General features: G+C 36.0%; 1 protein-coding gene across 1 annotated transcript; it reads left to right on the top strand.

Annotated features, from left to right (window-relative positions):
- The first annotated feature begins 1123 nt into the window (after positions 1–1123).
- Positions 1124–19310, top strand: slc44a4 (solute carrier family 44 member 4). Its single transcript, XM_059349584.1, has 22 exons — positions 1124–1299; positions 7541–7589; positions 7762–7835; positions 9938–10016; positions 10127–10226; positions 10329–10454; positions 10604–10664; positions 10916–11036; positions 12137–12220; positions 12489–12601; positions 12922–13044; positions 13552–13651; positions 14059–14151; positions 15010–15112; positions 15294–15550; positions 15909–16003; positions 16687–16790; positions 17035–17108; positions 17258–17328; positions 17773–17867; positions 17964–18048; positions 18345–19310. Exons 1-22 carry the CDS (start codon positions 1257–1259, stop codon positions 18461–18463), a joined length of 2169 nt encoding a protein of 722 aa, XP_059205567.1. The 5' UTR covers positions 1124–1256; the 3' UTR covers positions 18464–19310.
- The last annotated feature ends 140 nt before the right edge of the window (positions 19311–19450 follow it).

Below are 19450 nucleotides of genomic sequence, written 5' to 3'. Positions count from 1 at the left end.
CTGTACATTATGTATTAGTTAATTATTAGTTTATGCTAAATTGATTAAACAAAAATAATATGTATGCAAAAGCTGAAAGAGGAATTAATTTAAATACTAAAGATGTTAAAATTAGATTGGAACTCATACCCCTGATGTAAGATAGGGACTCAAGATCATAAGGAGGATCCAACCTTAAAGCCCCAATCAATTCATTTTATATTGCGCTTTTAGTAATTTATACAGATATGGACAATAGCGGAAGTATTCAGATCTTTTACTGAAGCAGCAATGAAAGTACCAAAATATAAATGATAATCATAAGCATCAAATTGTGATGCATCATTGTGTTGCTTTGATAATGTGGTTTGTTAAGCCAGGTCTAATTTTAATTAATTTATGTACTGTTACTTAACTAATTTGTGCCTATAACTGAAATGTTGAATCACTTGTGTTGTCTGTGCTTGCCAAAGCACAAATGTATATATATATATATATATGTGTGTGTAAATATGTATATATATGTATATGTATATATATGTATAATCAAGTATTAGCTATTTATGTGCGCATAACAAGTTAAATATCAAAGATATGTGCACATATGCAGTGTGATTTTGAATTCCCAAGTTGTTCTACTGCTGTCCAAAGTATGTCTGCACCAGATTTCAAGACTTTAAAACCAATCAGAAAGGACATTGTAGCATTTTTCCATAACTCACTCAATGAAGTCTTTGAGCACAAGCTGGTCAATCTATAATAATATATTGTAGATGTTTAACAATAATATAATCAATTATTCAACTGATAAACTACAAAGCTACTAGTAGATTTAAAGACCTTAAATCTATGTAGTGAATCAGTGACTTCAAAATGCCTCCAAAATGAAGTGGAGTACAAATATTAAAAAGGATATACTGAAGTTAAATACAAGTACCTCAAAATTGTACCTATAACCACTAGAATTAACCGGCATTGACTCTTTGAGTCTTTGTGGGGATAAAGTTTTTAAATCAGATCAGAGTGACTCCTCTATAATAAACAATCTTTGATCGCACGCGCAGGTGCGCATCCCTCAGCAGGTGCGCTCGTGTCGTCAGTGCCTAGTTACAAGGAAGAAAAGATTTCCTCACTTAGTTACCTGGTCCGCTCAGACACCGCGGGGCTCGTTTTAGACGCGATTTTACCTCTTTTAAAGAAAGTTTTACTGTTGATTCAAGCAGCTGAAGTTGTGTTTAAGAGGTTAAAGAAGAAAAGGGTGGAGGTTGAGGTGGAGAATGGGTCAAAAACAGAGCAAAAAGGAGTCGGAGTCCGAGTATGGTGAGTTCATATCTTCCGTTACCTCAGAGAGTTCACAGTTAAAATATCTGTACATACTGTTAGCTAAACAACTACATTTAGCTTATATTTTGTTTCTCATGCTGAGTTCTTAATTTGTTTTGCTGGAAAAGTTTGTCTAAAATTCTGTGTGATTCTACCAAATGTTTTTTTTTTTTTAAATACGATTAACGTTTCATTTCCTCACCCTGTTAAAATAATCACCCAAGTATTTTTTTCAAGTTTTGCAGGAAAACTAAAAACTTCACAAAAAATGATTTAGGCGATTATTTTAACAGTGTGACGATATCTAAATGTAGGCTTGTCTACTGAGGTTTGTGAGTTACGTGTGTATCTGAGACCCAAAATAGTCCTCCACAAACATGGTTTAATAGTTTACGCATTACTCGTGCAATTATGTCATAATATAATTATAGCTGAGCCAAAACATCCCAGACCTTGACCTACAGAGGAAGAAATGCTAAAAAAAAACAAACAACTTGAAGCGTTGAGTTCGCGAAAAAACAAAACAAATATTTGATATATGGTTTTATAATTAGTATGTTAATAAGTAAAGGCTTGTGGTAGCAGCCAGTCAGTCACGTTGACCACCATGTAAGGAATGTCTGTTTAGTTGTTTATCTTTGTAATGGGATGTCAAGCTGGAAATGAAGTTGTCAGTTGGTGTTCTGAAGTAAATCTGAAGCATTAACCATGTTTCTGGTGTTTAATTTGACAAGAAAATTGCAATTTTATTTAAGTAAAATCCAAGAGAAGCCAATGGCAGTGACAGATGTCTTTGACTATAATTATAGATTCTGGGGCTGCAGCTAATTATTATTCTTATTATCAGTTCATCAGCAAGTTTTATTTTTTGAAATTAGTGAAGCAAAGTCCATCCTTGCTTTATAGAATTTAAGGTAACATCTTTTGTCCAAACAGTCCAAAATTCAAAATATTCAGATTATTTTTTAGAATTAGTTATTTAAAATTGAAATTAGAATTAGTTATGTAAAAAGTGTAAAAAAAAAACGTATTTAATAATTGAATCAACAAATTAGTTTGTTGCTGTTTCATTATCTGTCATCAGCTAATCAATTTATTGTTTCTCTACTTACTTTTTTACTGATTGTTTGTTTTGTCTGACCGAAAGTCCAAAAGCCAAAGATATTCAATTTACAATCATATGAATTGGGTAGGGAATCCTCACTTATTTTTGCTTAAAACTTTAAGTGATTCAATTATATTAATATCCGATTATCACAGTAGTTGCTGGTTAGTTTTCTGCTGATTAACTAATTGTTTCAGCTCTAATATTGTTCTTGCACATCGGAATCTTTGAACGGCTGATGATAAAGACGGATTGAAAGAGAACTACAGTATCGTACAAGACACATAAGAGAAAGTTGGAATATCTGCTGAAGTATTTCTACCTGTGACGACTTGATTTTCAGCCTTCTGTTATGTTGCATTACAGCAGATCTCCATTTGCATCCCTGTTTACTCTTTGTGGTATTTGATGTATTGAGTCTCACGTCTATTGACAGTCTGGGAGTTTTTGCAAAGGCTACAGTAAACAAACCCTCCCTGGAGGTAAATATCCATGTCTCCTCAAATAACTTATGAAAACTCCAGAGAATAAGACGATGACAGAAGAGATGACCTCAAGTGTCGGAGCTTCCAGTCTACTAATCCTCGTGACAACTGAACCTCTGCTCTCAAAGGCCTTCTCTACTGTCGTGCATGCGTTCATGAGGAAGTAGAAATTAATTTGAATGTTAAATACAACGAGACTTCCTAATTCAGACTGTGTGTTGTTGCCCAATTAGATTAGGTCAGTTTGTTGTACAATATGTCTTGGTTTTGTCTTGTTTGGAGGAGTTACATATTTCAAATTCAACCTGTTTTTCTGTTAAGGATGTGAAGACACTCGGTGTTGGGAAATAAGTGACTTGCGAGGGGGTTGTTGCTGCAAATCATTGACCAGAAAGTTTGTTAAAGCTGCTTGAGGCAACAAGGGGAAAAGAACTGGGTCTGATTTTTAATCAAAAGCAAGTTAATGTAGCTAATGTAGAGTTAAAAAACCAAAGTGGTGGTTTTGAAAGTGGTGTAGGGTTCATCATACAGAAAAATCATATTTTTCCAGTAAAGCATTTAATATTAGGTTGGATTAGTGAGAATTAAAGATATATATCAGTTGCCAGCTGTCTAATGGATGCCTTATTTTGGAACTCTGTTTGAATATTAAACAGACATCTACTGAATTTCGATGGATTCAGCAACTCTCTCCATTAGAGCTGAAACACTTAATCACTATTTGGTGAGTGATTAGTGGTTAACAATTAATAACAAAGTGTCATTCGTTGAACAAGACCACCAAAGATTTGCTGGTTCCAGCTGCACAAATATGAGGAATTGAAGCTTTTCTCTGTCATAAATGCCAATAAACTGAAACAGTATTTGATCAGTTATTTGGACAACAATATTTGCTGATAACAATACTGATATATTTCACAATTTAATTTTGATTCAGGGGCCTACAACCGATATGAGACAATAGAATTGCCATTTAACACGTTTTTTTACATTTTTATCAGCTAACAAAAACAAAAATATGATTGCACATTTTTTGGAAAAACAATCTACAACCCCAATTCCAAAAAACTTGAGATGTTGTCTAAAACTTTTGGGCATATATTCTATTAGAAACTGCACAAAGACTCTCCGATGCACTTGTTTTGGTAAATATACACTCTGAATTGTGAATTTGATGCATTCTGTTTTCATATAAATTTTACACAGTGTCCTGACTTTTTTCAAATCAGGATTGTATTCTTTTTTGATAAATTTGTCACTTTTTTCTGACCTTTTATGGCTAAAAGAATGATGAATGATAATCATTAGTTGCACCCCCACTCTCTATTTGCTCGTTGAATATTTGTATAAAGATAACAAGTCCTTTCTGTTGCTGTCATGGCTTTGACATGTTTAACCATAAAGGTATTCAGGAGTCACATAATAGTTTCAACAATCAGATCAGTCACACTTTCAAACGAATACACCCCCTAATCTCATATTTATAACTGCTTTATGACGATTAGTCTTTATTTATTTATTTTCCCCCTGGATAGTCATTTGTATACTCCAGGTAACCAATTTATCTTGTCATTGCTTTTCACATTAAAATAGAGAAAAGGGTGAGGTTTGTACAATATATCCCACAGTCTTTACAGTATCTATTACAATCCTTTCAGTCAAGTGACCCATTTCTTTGATACATATCTTAATTTGCTACCCTGAATCACTTTAACTTGCGCACATTGCCATGAAATTAGAGACACAAGGTCAAGTGATGACCCTCACATTTATTGTCTTACAGCTAGCCTGTCTGGGGTTCAAGGTTTACAGGTTTATAGCTTTCCTCCAGATTTTTACGAAGGCATAAAAACTAAAAAGGCCTTTGTCTCACGCATAGTTACAGTAAGCCATTTTCTATGTTGTCATTTAACAAACAGCAGTATCTTAGCACAGCAGAAATCTGACACTCGTTGCTTTACAAGGGGCCGATGAACAGGTTCCTTTGTTGAAAAGAAAATTGTATCACTGCCCGAATCATTTTTCTACTTTTCAACAAAAGTAGGTTTAGGATACAGCTGATGAGGACAGAACTGTTGATGTGGAGGCTGATGTGTGGACTCTTTGTGCTGCTGTCATTCACACAGTTGTTTGTTGATCCATATCTTTTTTTTATTTTTTATAATATTTTTTATTGGAAATCAGCATTCATAAGCATCAATACAAGACATAAGTTATTCCACAGCTGTTCCACGCATTTTTGTTTTTTAAACGGTTCATTAGAACGAAGAACCACAAAAAAGACAACCCACAAAAATAGAGAAATAAATAAAGAAATAAATACAACACAATAAAAAAACATAATATAAAGGGAGGCAAAAGAGCAGAGAAACAGAAACATTAACAATTATACAAACAATAGCAACACATAAATAAACACAGAATGCTTGGTGTGCTCAAAAAAAAAAAACCCTTAATAAAATAAATGAAAATTGGATGCATCAAATCGACTCAGTTGGGGTCCAGAGAGGTGAGAGTACTCACATATGTGATGAGAGGTTGCCATCTTTTTTTTTTTTTTAAATGGCTGCTGAGCCTCTCAAGGAATATTTTTTTTTTCCAAAGACAGAATACATGAAATCACTCATCTGTTGATCGATATCTGATATTACTGTATTATAGGAGTTTGTTTAGAGGTGAGCCCTTCTTATCTAAGATGAAGAATTTTAGTTTCACTGGGCGTCTCCCGTTAGCCCGGTCGGCTCCCGTTAGAGGTTTTCCAGGCACGTCCAACTGGTAGAAGGCCCTGTGGAAGACCCAGAGCACGGTGCAAGGATTATATCTCTCGCCTGGCCTGGGAGCACCCCAGGGTCCCTCAAAAGCAGCTGGACGTTGTGGCTGGAGAGAGGGACATCAGGGATCCCTTGTTTAGTCTGCTGCCCCTTTGATCTGGCCCCGACTAAGCAGATAAAAATGGATGGATGTATCACTGCTCCATGGATGTTTTTATATGTCTTGGCCTCTGTATGAAACTTTGTTAAAGCCTCCTTCTGAATATGTTTGTTTAGTCTTTTGGTATTTGTTTACTAGACTATAGTCTTAGAGCCGAATGGAAAAAAAAGTTATCAACTTATTGCATCCTGTTTGAATATTTGCATCCTACTCAGAAGTCCTGATGCGAGAGTGCACTCGCAGTGTTGACACAGACTCTATCCACTCCTATTCAAATTACAGAGGAGGTATTTTGGCACTCGGTGCTGTGATAAAATTATTATGGTGAGCTGGCTGGCAAAATGTCATTCCCTGAGGAACAATTGAATTAGGAAGGTGCATTAATATTTGCATGTATCAGATAGAATTCCCAAACATAACCAAAAGAACACCTGCACACTTTTTTTTATGACATTGCTCGTTCAGGCTCTTCATTCTTAACTTCTACTGTTCTCAGTTTCTAGTAAGGTTTAGGAGCACAAAAGATTCTTCAGATTCTCCTTTGTGGTTGCATGCAGTTGCTTTACCTGCCAAACAGTGTCAGATGTATGCTCCTCCTATGACCACATACTCTGAGCAGTCTGTTGTGTTTTTCCTGCCAGACTGGATAAAGGCTTAACGAGGCTTGCCGATTTAAGTCTTATTATAAGAGTGTTTTAGGTTTGGATCTCCTCAAGCAAGATTTTAGATTGTTAATTTTAACCATTAAAATAATTTTAAGTCTGTGAATCTCCTTTGGAAAGCTTTGAATTCAAATTCTATTCAAATAAGCGTGAGCTTAGTGTCAGCGCTGTGCCCCATCTTAGATCACTTTCTCTTTAGTCTCTCAGCACATGAATGCACTAACGTGAACAAACTATTCTTAAGTTCATATAGAAAGCAGCTTGTTCTGTGAGATAAACAACACCCAGTGGATTTCATTGTTTGTTCTTGTTGGCAGCTCTCTCTGTTCCAGGAAACAACCATGAGACATTTCTTTCCTGTAATACCTGCCACCTCATTTTATTGTAAAGTACCTGTGAGCTACTGCCCCATAAAACTATAAGATTTCTTCTCTTGTCTCAAAAAGCATTTCCTCATTGGCTTGAAATGTAATCCATTAACTTTAAGAAAATGAGCATTCCCACAAAGAGCCTTTTTATTCAAACTAACTTCCTCATATAGTTATTTATTCAACATATCACTTGGTACCCGGCACTCTACTTGTTTACCTGTAGAAAAACTTGCTGTTTAACAACTGTTTACATATCTTTGTGTATGTGTGTGTTTATATATATATATATATATATATATATATGTACACACAAAATATAAAATACACAAAAATCCTATTTGTGTGATCCTTTTTTTCCCTATCCATATTTTATGAACATTGTTGTAGGGAGCCTGAGAGATTCAACAGCAGCTTTTCTGTGATATTTGTCCATATGATAAATAAAAGAACTTGAACTTGATATTTCCACAAGTACAGCACTCAGATTTAATCAGCAGTACCTTTTCCTTGAGGTGGAATTGCAGGTTAAGTGCCAATATAGAAGCAAACAATAAACTAATGTGTCTGTACTAATCTGTCTTAAACCAAACACAGAAGTTGGTGATTAATGTTGCATGATAAAGCTGTTACAGTCATTAATTTACTTTCTATTAAAAGCTGCCTAATGCTGTTTTCTTTTCCCAGGAGAACCTGCTCAATTCGACCCGACATTCAGTGGAACCATAAAAAAAAGGTAAATCCGTGTGCTGCTTCCCACTAACTCCATACATCTCTAAATCCTCAACTAGTTGTTTGCTGAGTTTCTGTTGACTGATAAAATCACACTTGTCAGCCCCAAGGCAAACTTCAACATGAAGTTCAGCCTGCTCTCTTTAACCTGTTGCTGTTTCCCTTTTCTTCCTCAGAGGGTGCACTGATATCATCTGCTGTATCCTGTTTATGGCAGTCATCCTCGGCTACATAGTTGTCGGGATTTTAGGTGAGAGTAACCTGACACCAACACACCCCCTGTCTGTCCCCATACCGGCTGATACCATAATCAGACATTGTTTTCCCCTCTCTCCTCTCTGGACACTGGGAAAGTAAATGGTTTGTTCAAGAAACAGTTTGGGGAAAAAGTTTTGCAGATAGGTGGATTAGACTGACAGTAAGATTGACACCACTCTATCCATTCAATATGCACAGCTAGCATTAGATTAAGATTTGACTTTGTTTGTTTTGTATATAAGTGTAAAGATGTATGTGCTATAGATGGTTTCATCCCTAGGTTCCTCATTAGAGCTGCAAAAGGTAGTCAAATAATCTATTAATCAATCGACAGAAAAGTAATTGCCAACTGTTTTATATTCAACTTGTCACTAAATACATTTTCTTGCAAAAGTGATTCTATTTATATTTAACTGAACATATTTGAGTTTTGGACCGACATTGCCTTGGACTTCAAAAAACTGTACATTTCTCACTATTTTTAAACATTTTATAGACCAAACTATTAATCATTTAATTTAATGAACAAATAAATGTCTTCACAGTGCAAATACAAAAGAATGAAGGGAGATGGATGTTTCAAATGCAGTTTGAATGGTAATGGTAAAATCTATTCAGTCAATGTGGAGATATCAGTGTCTAAAGTCAAGAAAACTGTCTAGCCTGCAAATTTGACGGCGTAGGTTTGAAGGAGTATAACGTCGATACGCTATAAACTGAGTGATTTCAACATGAGGAAAACGTACAATGAACATTTGAGTTAGGGAAAAAAAACATGGGAACTAAGAACATGAAACCTTTTGAAAGGCCTCATATTCAAAGGATATTCAGCTGGTGAACATAGGACATATGGGGAACAAATGCTTCCCTATAGATTCTTTACAGCAAAGAAACAAAGCTGTCACAATTGTCAGAGTTTCAAATTTTGGTTGTTCCATTTAAACCTCAGACAATGACTGCTGGTTTCTCATTGACCTTATACTGTGGCTTGCGTAAGCCCTTCATTGGATGCTTGTCAGAGTCACTACCACTGTCAATGTAAATCTGTTTGTATGTTATATTCACTGCTTTTGTCGTACATGATTACTATTTCTTTATAGCTTGCAATTATTCCATGCAGTTAATGGGGGGTAATATTCCAATTGTTTTTCTATCTGAAAAAGAAACTTTTATCTCCTCCCTTTCTCAGAATGTCTCTGTTGTAATCCTCAACCCCTATACTTTGATTCATCATCAAAATTAAATCGAAATTGTATATATTGAGTAATTTTATGACGCACCAACAGCTGATTTCCACGTTAACATCCAGTCAGCGCCTCTTTATTGCCCTGTCATCAAACTCATTCCAGCACACGGGTCACTCTTTTATCTAGAGTAAACAGAAAAGTCGGATATGTATTATGTGTGTCAGCGGCTGAGTGTGTCCCAAATAATCAGCTATTTCCTTCAATGGAGGCAGTTCAAAAGCATTGGTTAACAGAGGTTAAATTGTTGTAAATATATGACTGGGCAGTGTCAATACATATTGGCTGGATTTATTCTTTAGTAACAAATGATTCTAGTCAATATATGACAGACAGGGGTGGCCTGTGTGAATCTATCTCAGGTGAAGAAACACTACATGTCATACTCTTACATGTAATTTAAATGACTTCATTTTGCATATGCTTTTGTCCACTGCAATTTATAAGTACATTCAAAACAAAATACACAGGAACAAGAGAGATGTTTATCTAAACTTGAAAGTGCATCCTGCTAGATTTTGTGCCATCTTGTGGTCAAATGAAAATAATAAGTTATGGAACAACCTGCCCCAAACAAAGCAAAAAACAGGCAATCTTTTAAAAAAGGGTTAAGGTTCCTTCCAAACAGACACAAAAGAAAGGCAGTTTTGGTACTAAAACATGCAGTGGTACCATTTGTCAATGCCAAACATAAAATGGACAAAATGGAGCGTGACTAACTTTTCCTTATTTTTTCAGTTATTGGCTCTGTCCTAATGTGTGTGTGTGTGTGTGTGTGTGTGTGTGTGTGTATGTGTGTGTGTGTGTGTGTGTGTGTGTGTGTGTGTGTGTGTGTGTGTTTTTCTTCCAGCTTGGCTCTTTGGAGATCCAAGACATGTTCTTTATGCAAGAAACTCAACTGGATGGTTCTGTGGCATCGGAGAAAATCAGTAATTCAATCTCTCTCTTGCCTTTTCATGTCATTTTTACATGAAGATGTACTGAATATGCATTTTATTGATACAAAATCAACACTTTCTTTCTGTCTTCTCACTCGCAGAGGCCGACCTCATCTGCTCTACTTCGACATTCTCAAATGTGCCACATCGGTTAATGTTATGGCAACGGCTCTTAATGGTTTTCAGTGTCCAACCACGCAGGTACTAAAGGCTTCTTGATTTTGTTGTTTCTAATTATTCTTGACCGTTAACTGTACTTTTCCAGTGTCTTAGACTAAACCATCCTCTTTTCATTACCTGTAGGTGTGCGTGGAAAGCTGTCCCACTGACTTCTGGGCTGTAGGAATACAGGAATATTTCCAAAAGCCTAAAGACGTTTTCAATCAAAGCCTCTGTGTGCCATCCATTAACCTTAAAACTACTGAACTGGTAAGTCCCAGCTTGTTACCATGTGTAAACTTTGAACAGTTCTATAAAAGTTCCCAAATGGGATTTTTTTTTTATTTTTCAAGTAAAGAAAAAATGTTGGCCTTCCAGATGGTCTGCAATTAAACCTGCAAAAAATGTTTTTCCCTCAGTCTGTTCAAAACATTGTGGACCAGGAGCTGTGTCCTTTCTTCAGCATGCCCACGATCGCTGGTAAGGAAAAGTGCCCCTATACAATACATTATATTAATATTAAGTATAGTGGGACAATACATGAGCACTGTAGTAACGGCCAGTTTTGATTTTCATGCAGCTAGATTGGATGTAACTGCTACTGAACAGGAGCTACTCTGCTACTTTTTGTTAATTTCCATGCATATTCAATAGAAGATGTCTCATGATGCAAAGTGTATTAGAGATCTTGTAATAAATTATCTGATGTTTTAATTTTTATCTTCTGTTAGTTCTGGGGAGATGTATGCCCGATGTCACAAAACTGGGGGAGATACCTGGATACTTTTCCGGTATTCCAGGTTTACCCATCTCAGTCAATAGCACAGTCGACTTAATCAAGAACGGCACTGGGTAAGATACAGTCGGTTTTTGACCTCATTATATGTTGATTCTATGAACATTGTTTTAGAACATGCTCTGAAATCACAGATAACTGCACATATGAAGACACCTACCTTAATAATTGTATCTTTCTCCTCCTCATCACCAGCACAGGGTCAGTGGTTTCGTGAGTTTTTGTGTGGACCTTTTAGTGTAGTTGCTCTGTGAAACTAGGCCTGTCACGATAACTACATTTGTTGGACGATATATTGTCCCAGAAATAATTCTGATAAACAATAATATTGTCATTTTAAGCCACTGATAAAACAATAATTTATCGTCAAAAGAATGCCGTGACATCCTTTCAAAGATAAATAAACCTGTAATTCTTAAGAATATTCAGACTTTTGAATGTAAAAACAATATGAATATATCCTAAATTTATTATGATTATTATTATTATCATTAATAATAATAATAATAATAATAATAATAATAATAATAATAATAAAATAATGCAACAAATAAATAAAATGGACTCTGTTGACAACAATTGCTTTAATATTCACAATTTGACACAGGTATAGAGAGTCATTCATTCATTAACAGACATAATACTGTACATTGCACCCAAGTCTTATAATGGTTGGGCAAACCCTGCTGTTTTTATAGCACCATGAGGCTTAAATGTGGGTGACACTGTTATGTACACAAGCAACACAACAGGTAATATTGTACGATATATGGACATGACCATGATCATTTCTGTTGACCCTGATAAGTTGATAACACAATTATCGTGACGAGCCTATGTGAAACTCTCTTGGACTTATAGTTAGAGTTTTAAGGCATATTGCTCTTACAACAAATACAAAAAAAATCCACTCTCTCTTGTAATACTGAGGTCCTTTCTGTCTTTTAGCCTTTTAGTCTTTACCACTGCATTACTTGTAGAAACTTCTAACAGGCTTTAGAGAAATGTATTCAAGCTTGTTGTAGAAACACATTTGTTAGTTTTCCCGGTTTATTCTTCTCTGTATTAGTTTTTCCAAACCCTTTACTTTTAATTTTTACAGTTTAAAAAGGGAACTGTCACCAACACAACTTGTCCTGCTTTTGTCCTCCATTAGGGACATTGTGAATGGCTTCAATGCCAGAGAGATAGGCGTCCGAATCTTTGAGGATTTTGCGTCGTCATGGCCGTGGATCCTCCTGTGAGTTGTCTAGCAGAACTACACCACACAGACACTGCCACCTATTGGCAGAAATACATAGAAAACAAATGTGCTAAACTCCTCTGAGTTTTTCAAATAAAAATGTTATTTTTACTGTGACGGAACATTTTATATGTCTCATATGTTTTACAATTGAATACTGTATGCTTTTGATCTGTAATTGACCTTTCATCTTTTAATCCTCTCTGGTTTTGTTTTCTTTATTCCTCACTGTTTCATTCCTCTCTTGTTTGTTCTCCCCTCTCAGTGGTCTGGTAATAGCCATGCTGGTCAGTATGCTGTTCCTGTTGCTGTTGAGATTCACGGCTCCAGTGATGGTGTGGGTACTCATCATAGGGGTCCTGGCTGCTGGGGCATATGGTAAACTCTCACCTGCAGCATTAATATGTACCATTTCATCCATTCCTTTGATCATTTGAACATCTGGAACAGAGCGTCTGCGGGTGCAATTATATAGACTGAATAAATAATGAGTGAAATGCTGTTTTGCAGCAGATTTTCACATCACCACAAATAACGTGTGCATGTGTGCTTTTAAAAAATCCAGATTCCTTGTTGAAAAAGTGTTGCTTGACCTGTGTTTAACTTTCGGAACATGGAGTCGACAGGGGCAGTTTTATTTATTTTGATGAGATTATATGTTCCAAGTGGCCTCTCAGTTGTTGTTGTTTCTCTTGCAGGTATATGGCACTGTTACTGGGAGTACAGTAACTTCAAGCAAGCCGCTGCAACCATCACTGATGTTGGTTTCACCACCAACTTCAAAGTTTACCTGCAAGTCCAAGAGACCTGGCTGGCGTTCTGTGAGTCTGATTACCATCACAAAACTCTTCTCACAGTGTGGGGATTACTTTTATCCTTTTGGCTTTCCTGGTGGCTTAGTGCCATTTTTGGAGTGACAGATGCTTGCCTAATTAGTAAACCTACTGGAAAGAAAGACCAGAAAAATGAATGCTAGAAATTAAAGCTCCTTGGTAAGGTTTGGACACAGAACATTTCATTCAGTCAAGTACCAGTACAGAGGAAATGAGAGGTGTAAAATGTAAATAACCACTGACATAATACATGCAAAATCACATCCACATCCACAAATAAATGCAATAAAACTATAATTGGTATACACATGAGTCACATGTTTACAACACTACCTGATTCATGACATTATAAAATGCTTCTGATAAAAGATAACCCTGAGTTATTGGTTATTTCCCGCCACAACTGTAAGTGCAGACCATGTTGGATTTTTGAGTTATGCTTAAGCTATGCTTTTTTTCCCTCTTGTCACACTTTTCCTCTCCCCTGCCCCTCAGTGATTATCATATCTGTGGCGGAGGCGATCATTCTCCTGACCATCATCTTCCTGCGGACCAGAATCCTCATAGCCATCGCCCTCATCCAGGAGTCCAGCAAGTGAGTTCTGATGCTATACATTGAAACTGTCCACAGGGTTTACTCATCTGTAATTGCACCTAATGTTCCATATCTTACTATTCATTTGTTTAAATGGCTCCCACATGTGCTTGACATCCTGTAAAGTTTGTGAAACTGAGAAAAAAAGTTATTGGAAATAGACATAAATAGATATGGGTCATTGAAAGTGTTAGAATTTTTAAGAAAATGTTTTTTTTTTTTTTTTTACTTAACATTAATAAACATGTTCCGCTATCTGCATATGTGTTGTGTCATTTTGTTTTGTTTCATGCATGCATTACATTTAAAGGTTTATCACTTTCATACTTCATTTCTTAAAAATCTCTCCATAAAGAGTGCATATGGTGTCTGCTTAACCTCATAATGTGTGTGTTTATATTCCACAGGGCAATCGGTCACATGATGTCCTCTTTGCTGTACCCTCTGGTCACCTTTGTCCTCATTCTGGTGTGTGTCGCTTACTGGGGTGCCACTGCTTTGTATCCTTTAATGTTATTTATTATTTATGCTGTTAATAATACAGTGCTCTTTCTGCAGTTATAGACTGAAGTTAAATGTATGTTTATTTTTTTATCACTTCTACAGTAGGGATGTCACAAGTACTGGTTCTTAAGTATCAGGTTGATGCCAAATTTCAGAAAACTTGGTGGTAATTATTTTTCTACAGTACCGCAGGGAGCCGAGGATGCCCAGTGACCCTTCTAGCCGCGGCGCACAGAGCTCCCACTGCTCACCTACTGATTAAAGTCTAGCCAATGATGCAAGCTTCATGCGCTGCAGCATGGAGGGAGAGTTTCCCTTTAATCCGGACAGAACACCACGCTGGAATATCAGCCTGCATGCTTGTTTTTTTTAGCCCTACATTGTTGAAACAGATCAACTAGTAAGCAAGCTACCAAGTCATTACTGCCACTTTCTCTCCGCTCTACACTGGGTGAAAAAAAAGGAGTAACAAAAAGAGAGGAGAAAAAGTGCCTGAAAAACAAGAGTTATGAGGGTTCGATAAATTCTTCCAGACCACAAGAGACTGTATGATAAAGTTGGATGACTTCTGGCGGTCAGGAAGATTGAAACCCAACGAGAGTTACAGATGTAAACAAGAGTCGATGAATTCTGGATGACAGCCAGGGTTTATTGTCATCTGGGTATTTTATATAGTATCTGGAGGTCAGGAAGATTGAAGAGAGATTTATTGTCATCTTTTTTTTCTATTTCTTTTGTCTTGAGAATCACAAAATTTCACTGGTATTGGTATTGATAATGACGTTTCTGGTATCATGACATCCCTATTCTACAGTCCAGATGTATCTGTTCTTCACTTTAACTGATAAATGTAGATATTTGGCCACTTCAGGAGACCCAATCTACAAAGTCGTGGCTCTTAACAACACTTTAGAAGCCTGTAAGAGTATCAATGGCAGTGTCATCTGTGACCCTCAGGTAAGTGGGTGCAACCATAAAAATATTTCCCCTGAAAAACTGAATTTCTAGTTATCTAGTAAAAGTAAATACAACTTGCCAAATCACCGGAGACAATGTGTGATATAAGAGGGGGATAAAAAGTCATACTGTTGATGCTCAGACACACTCTTTACACTCATTCATTCTTTCGTCCTCTCAGGACTTCAATTCTTCAGATTACTCATGCCCCTCAGCCAGCTGCATCTTCATCAAATACAACGACGAGGGTCTCTTCCAGAGGAACCTCTTCAACCTGCAGATCTACAACATTGTGGCTTTCCTCTGGTGTGTCAACTTCGTCATCGCCTTGGGGCAATGTACGATGGCCGGTGCCTTTGCCTCCTACTACTGGGCCTTCACCAAACCAAAAGACATCCCCATGTTTCCTGTGACTGCTAGCTTTATCCGCGCACTCAGGTAGATTAATAAACTGCTGGATTCCTGCGACAATAAATGTGTACATTCCTGTCAAAAAAGCTCAAAATACTAAATGCCTGCAGCCCTAAAGGGGGCCTTTTTGGTTTTGTTCACTCTGTTTTGTTGTAGTTCTAGTGACACGATTATATTATGTCCCACAGAGGATTATGTAGGAAGAGAATTCTTCTTTAACCTGAAAGTTATGAGTATATCACTGTCCTGTACCTGTGTAAATGGCAAAAAATCTTAAATCCTGACTGCAGTTCTCTCCCTGGCTCCTAGAGGGCACATTAGACCTACAAATAACAGTTTGGGAAAGCAGATTGCGGCCAGACATTAATATTTTTTTTCATTTCAGGTACCATGTTGGCTCCTTGGCATTCGGTGCTTTAATCCTCACCCTGGTGCAGATAGCGAGGATGCTTCTGGAGTATATCGACCACAAAACAAGAGGTAATACTGATCTACCCTCATCTCACTTTCTGTTTTACCTCAAAGGAATACAATGCAGGAATTGTTACTGTTGTAAACACAACATTCAAACTTATAGAATCACTCATTTTAGAATGAGCTTTATCTGCTTAGTGTTTGTGTTTTTCCAGTGCTGTCTCTCTGCAGAAACAGGCAACACCACGCACTTATAGAGGAATTACTTTGCCTGAATTAAATCCTGCATGTATTATCTGCCTGGTTTATTTTTTTAATAATTTGTTCTTCAGTATACATGTCTTTATCTTGACAGTGCACTTTATTTGGTGCAACTTTTAGTCTTAAAAGTATAATATATGAATTCCAGGACATATTTCAGTGGTTTAGAGCTGATATGTTTAAGCCAAATATTGTGACTGACCAAAACACAATTTCACAATGATCTTGAGTTTTTTCAGAATAACACAAGGGTGACGTGTTACTTTATAGGTCTCCTCCTACATAAATAAACCCTTACAAACTCCTGGGATTAGCTGAAATATACATGATCACAGCAAAGTGGTTTTTCACTGGTCATAAAAGACATGTGGTCATGACAGTTTGAGATTAAATCCAGCTCTCTCTGTCAATCTCTTATGTTTCTTAACGTAGCCTCCAGTTCTATTTTCCAAACGTCTTATATACATGTTTTGGCTTTTTGTCTCCAGCGGCGCAGAATCCATGTGCACGTTTCATATTGTGCTGCATGAAGTGCTGCCTCTGGTGTCTGGAGAAGTTCATCAAGTTCCTCAACAGGAACGCTTACATCATGGTGAGCACAACATTTTATTGCAAAGTTATTAGTCCCTCCTCTTTTAATAGTTACTATGAAGTAATAATTACCATTTTTCTAGCTCTCATCTGATACAAAAGTACTATAAAAAGGGAAAAAATAGCTTTGCTTAAATTAAGAAAAACACTATTCCTTCTGACTCAAAAAAAAAACTTCTTAATGTAACAAAAAATATATTGTATCATTATATGTATAATATGGATTATTTAATTTTCCTCCACAGATTGCCATTTATGGGAAAAACTTCTGTGTCTCAGCCAAAAATGCTTTCTCGCTGCTCATGAGAAACGTAGTGAGGTTTGTGCTGAAGTCTTGTTTCGTATTTTGAAGGAGTTTTAGTGTTTTCAGTGCTGGCTGGCTACATGTTATCTGACCTGTTCACAACATGAATATATTTGCATTTGTCTGAGCAGCTCAGTACAGAGTGTTGTTGTGTTTCTCCTCAGGGTTGTGGTGCTTGATAAAGTGACAGATCTGCTGTTGTTCTTTGGGAAGCTCCTGGTGGTCGGAGGAGTGGGTGAGGATGACATCATTATTTGACAAACCATCACGACCCAAAATTGACAAAAGGCCTTATCGACAAATCTTGAAAAGAGCAAATTTGTGCACAAATAAACCATTTTTGACTAATTTTTACTGCCATTTCTACATCATGTTGAACAGTAAACCAGACATTGAAAGATTGATAAATCTTTAAATACTTTACTAATAATAATGCTAATTATACATTCACTTTGTTTTTATATCGATGGGTTTGATTGAAGTACTTTTGAAGGCTGATTACAATATATTTGGAATAACATTCAGCTTTAAAATATTTTGTTCTTCAGTGTTGTACCCAAATAATCAAGAAGATATAAAAGATAAATCAAGTGTGTTGTTATACAGAGAAGCCTGAAAAGCATTTACATGAATGTATCAGGAAAGAGAGGAGACACTGAAATATAATCCCCCTCCGCAGGTGTGCTGTCCTTCTTCTTCTTCTCTGGACGAATATCGATACCAGGAAGCACTTTCCACAGTAAAGCCCTCAACTACTACTGGATGCCAATTATTGTAAGTTAAAACTATGGTTCTTCTCTGTTTTTGATCATAGTCAAAGTTTGTTCTGAATCTTGTCTTTGTTTTGTCTTGTTTCTGTGTTTTTTGTAGACGGTGGTGGTTGGTAGCTACCTCATAGCTCACGGATTCTTCAGTGTGTACAACATGGCTGTCGATACACTCTTCCTCTGTTTCTGTGAGTACAAGTTTACAGTTTACTATATAAACTTATAAATGAATAAAAGGCTGCACCATTTATGTTACTGACGCAGAAATACCACCAACATGAAGAACATACTCAAATATTTTTTTTAGTTTTTTGTAAATTTTATTTATGCAAAGTTTTTTTTAGTTTATTTGAACATGCCAATTTAAAGCTAAGAAGCTACATTCATGGATCATTTTTAAATTGAATGCTACAATAGTACACCCAGAAACGAGCACACATGGCCCGTTTCATCACTTCCTTCAATCTGGCTCTCACTCTCACAGTGGAGGACTTGGAGCGTAACGATGGATCTCAACAGAAGCCGTACTTTATGTCCAAAAACCTCATGAAGATCCTCAACAAATCCAACAAAGCACCAAAAAAGGCTAAAGGGAAAGACTGAAGATCATTTCACATCTTAAACACTGTGTCATACATTTTCAGGATATCTTTTTGTGTTTTACCCATTCAACACCAAAACCAATTTGCTGATTTTGCACTTTTTTTTATTGTGTATAATATTAATAACTGTACATAAAAGGTCTGAGCATGTGAATGTAGGTAATATGCAATATTACATTGCACAGTGTCCTACTAAACTAGGAAACTAGGTTTTTGATTTAGCTCTTGGCCTTTGATTGAACTGAAAGTCCTGAAATATTTCTTCTATAATTTCAAACAATATATTCAACATTACCAATACACCCCCAAGACATTTTAGACTTTTTTATTCAAAAACCCATTTCTGCTTATGTGATGAAAGAAAGGGGTCCTGTAAGTCATTCTAATAAGAAACCTTCTTGAAATAATGAGAAAATACCTCAAAATGAGAAAATGTCTCCAAATAAATAAATTATGTATCTTGTTTAAGTACCTTAAAATAATGACATCCACATTGTAAAAAATGGGAATCTTTCTTAAATGTTAAATATAATGATTTATCTTGAAATAATGCTGTAATAGCTCAAAATAGTTACTTATTCTTACATAATGGGGAATTTTTATATCTTGAAATTATTTATTTTCCTTTTGAATAAGTTTCTTATTTTGATGACTTACAGGGTAACAAGACTACATTTTCATCTTTTACTGGCTGAAATGGACTTATATAGATTTATACTGTGTTAGTTGATCCAGTTTAACAGCTTTTAATGCATCTAAGATTTTTTTTTTCTTTTGGCTAAAAATCTTTTATAGGGGTCCTCAGGTATGATTTCTTAAGATGGAACAAATTTTTTTTGCAACACCTGCAAAAAAAGTTCTTATACATCATATATTTTTAGATATTTGTATGAAAGTGTTTCATAAAAACAAAATATTTTATAACCACAATATTATTGATTATATTGCAAATACTGTAATAAAGTTGTAAATATGACTGTTTTGTACT

The sequence above is a fragment of the Centropristis striata genome, chromosome 14 (genome assembly GCF_030273125.1).
Source record: "Centropristis striata isolate RG_2023a ecotype Rhode Island chromosome 14, C.striata_1.0, whole genome shotgun sequence".
NCBI classification, from domain to species: domain Eukaryota; kingdom Metazoa; phylum Chordata; class Actinopteri; order Perciformes; family Serranidae; genus Centropristis; species Centropristis striata.
This window is presented reverse-complemented; position numbering and strand designations above follow the sequence as displayed.

Coding starts and splice junctions, on each gene's coding strand:
- slc44a4 (XM_059349584.1), top strand. CDS start 1,257: ATGGGTCAAAAACAGAGCAAAAAGGAGTCGGAGTCCGAGTATG. Junction 7,836..9,937: donor CATAGTTGTCGGGATTTTAG/GTGAGAGTAACC, acceptor TTTTTCTTCCAG/CTTGGCTCTTTGGAGATCCA. Junction 12,221..12,488: donor TCATGGCCGTGGATCCTCCT/GTGAGTTGTCTA, acceptor CTCCCCTCTCAG/TGGTCTGGTAATAGCCATGC.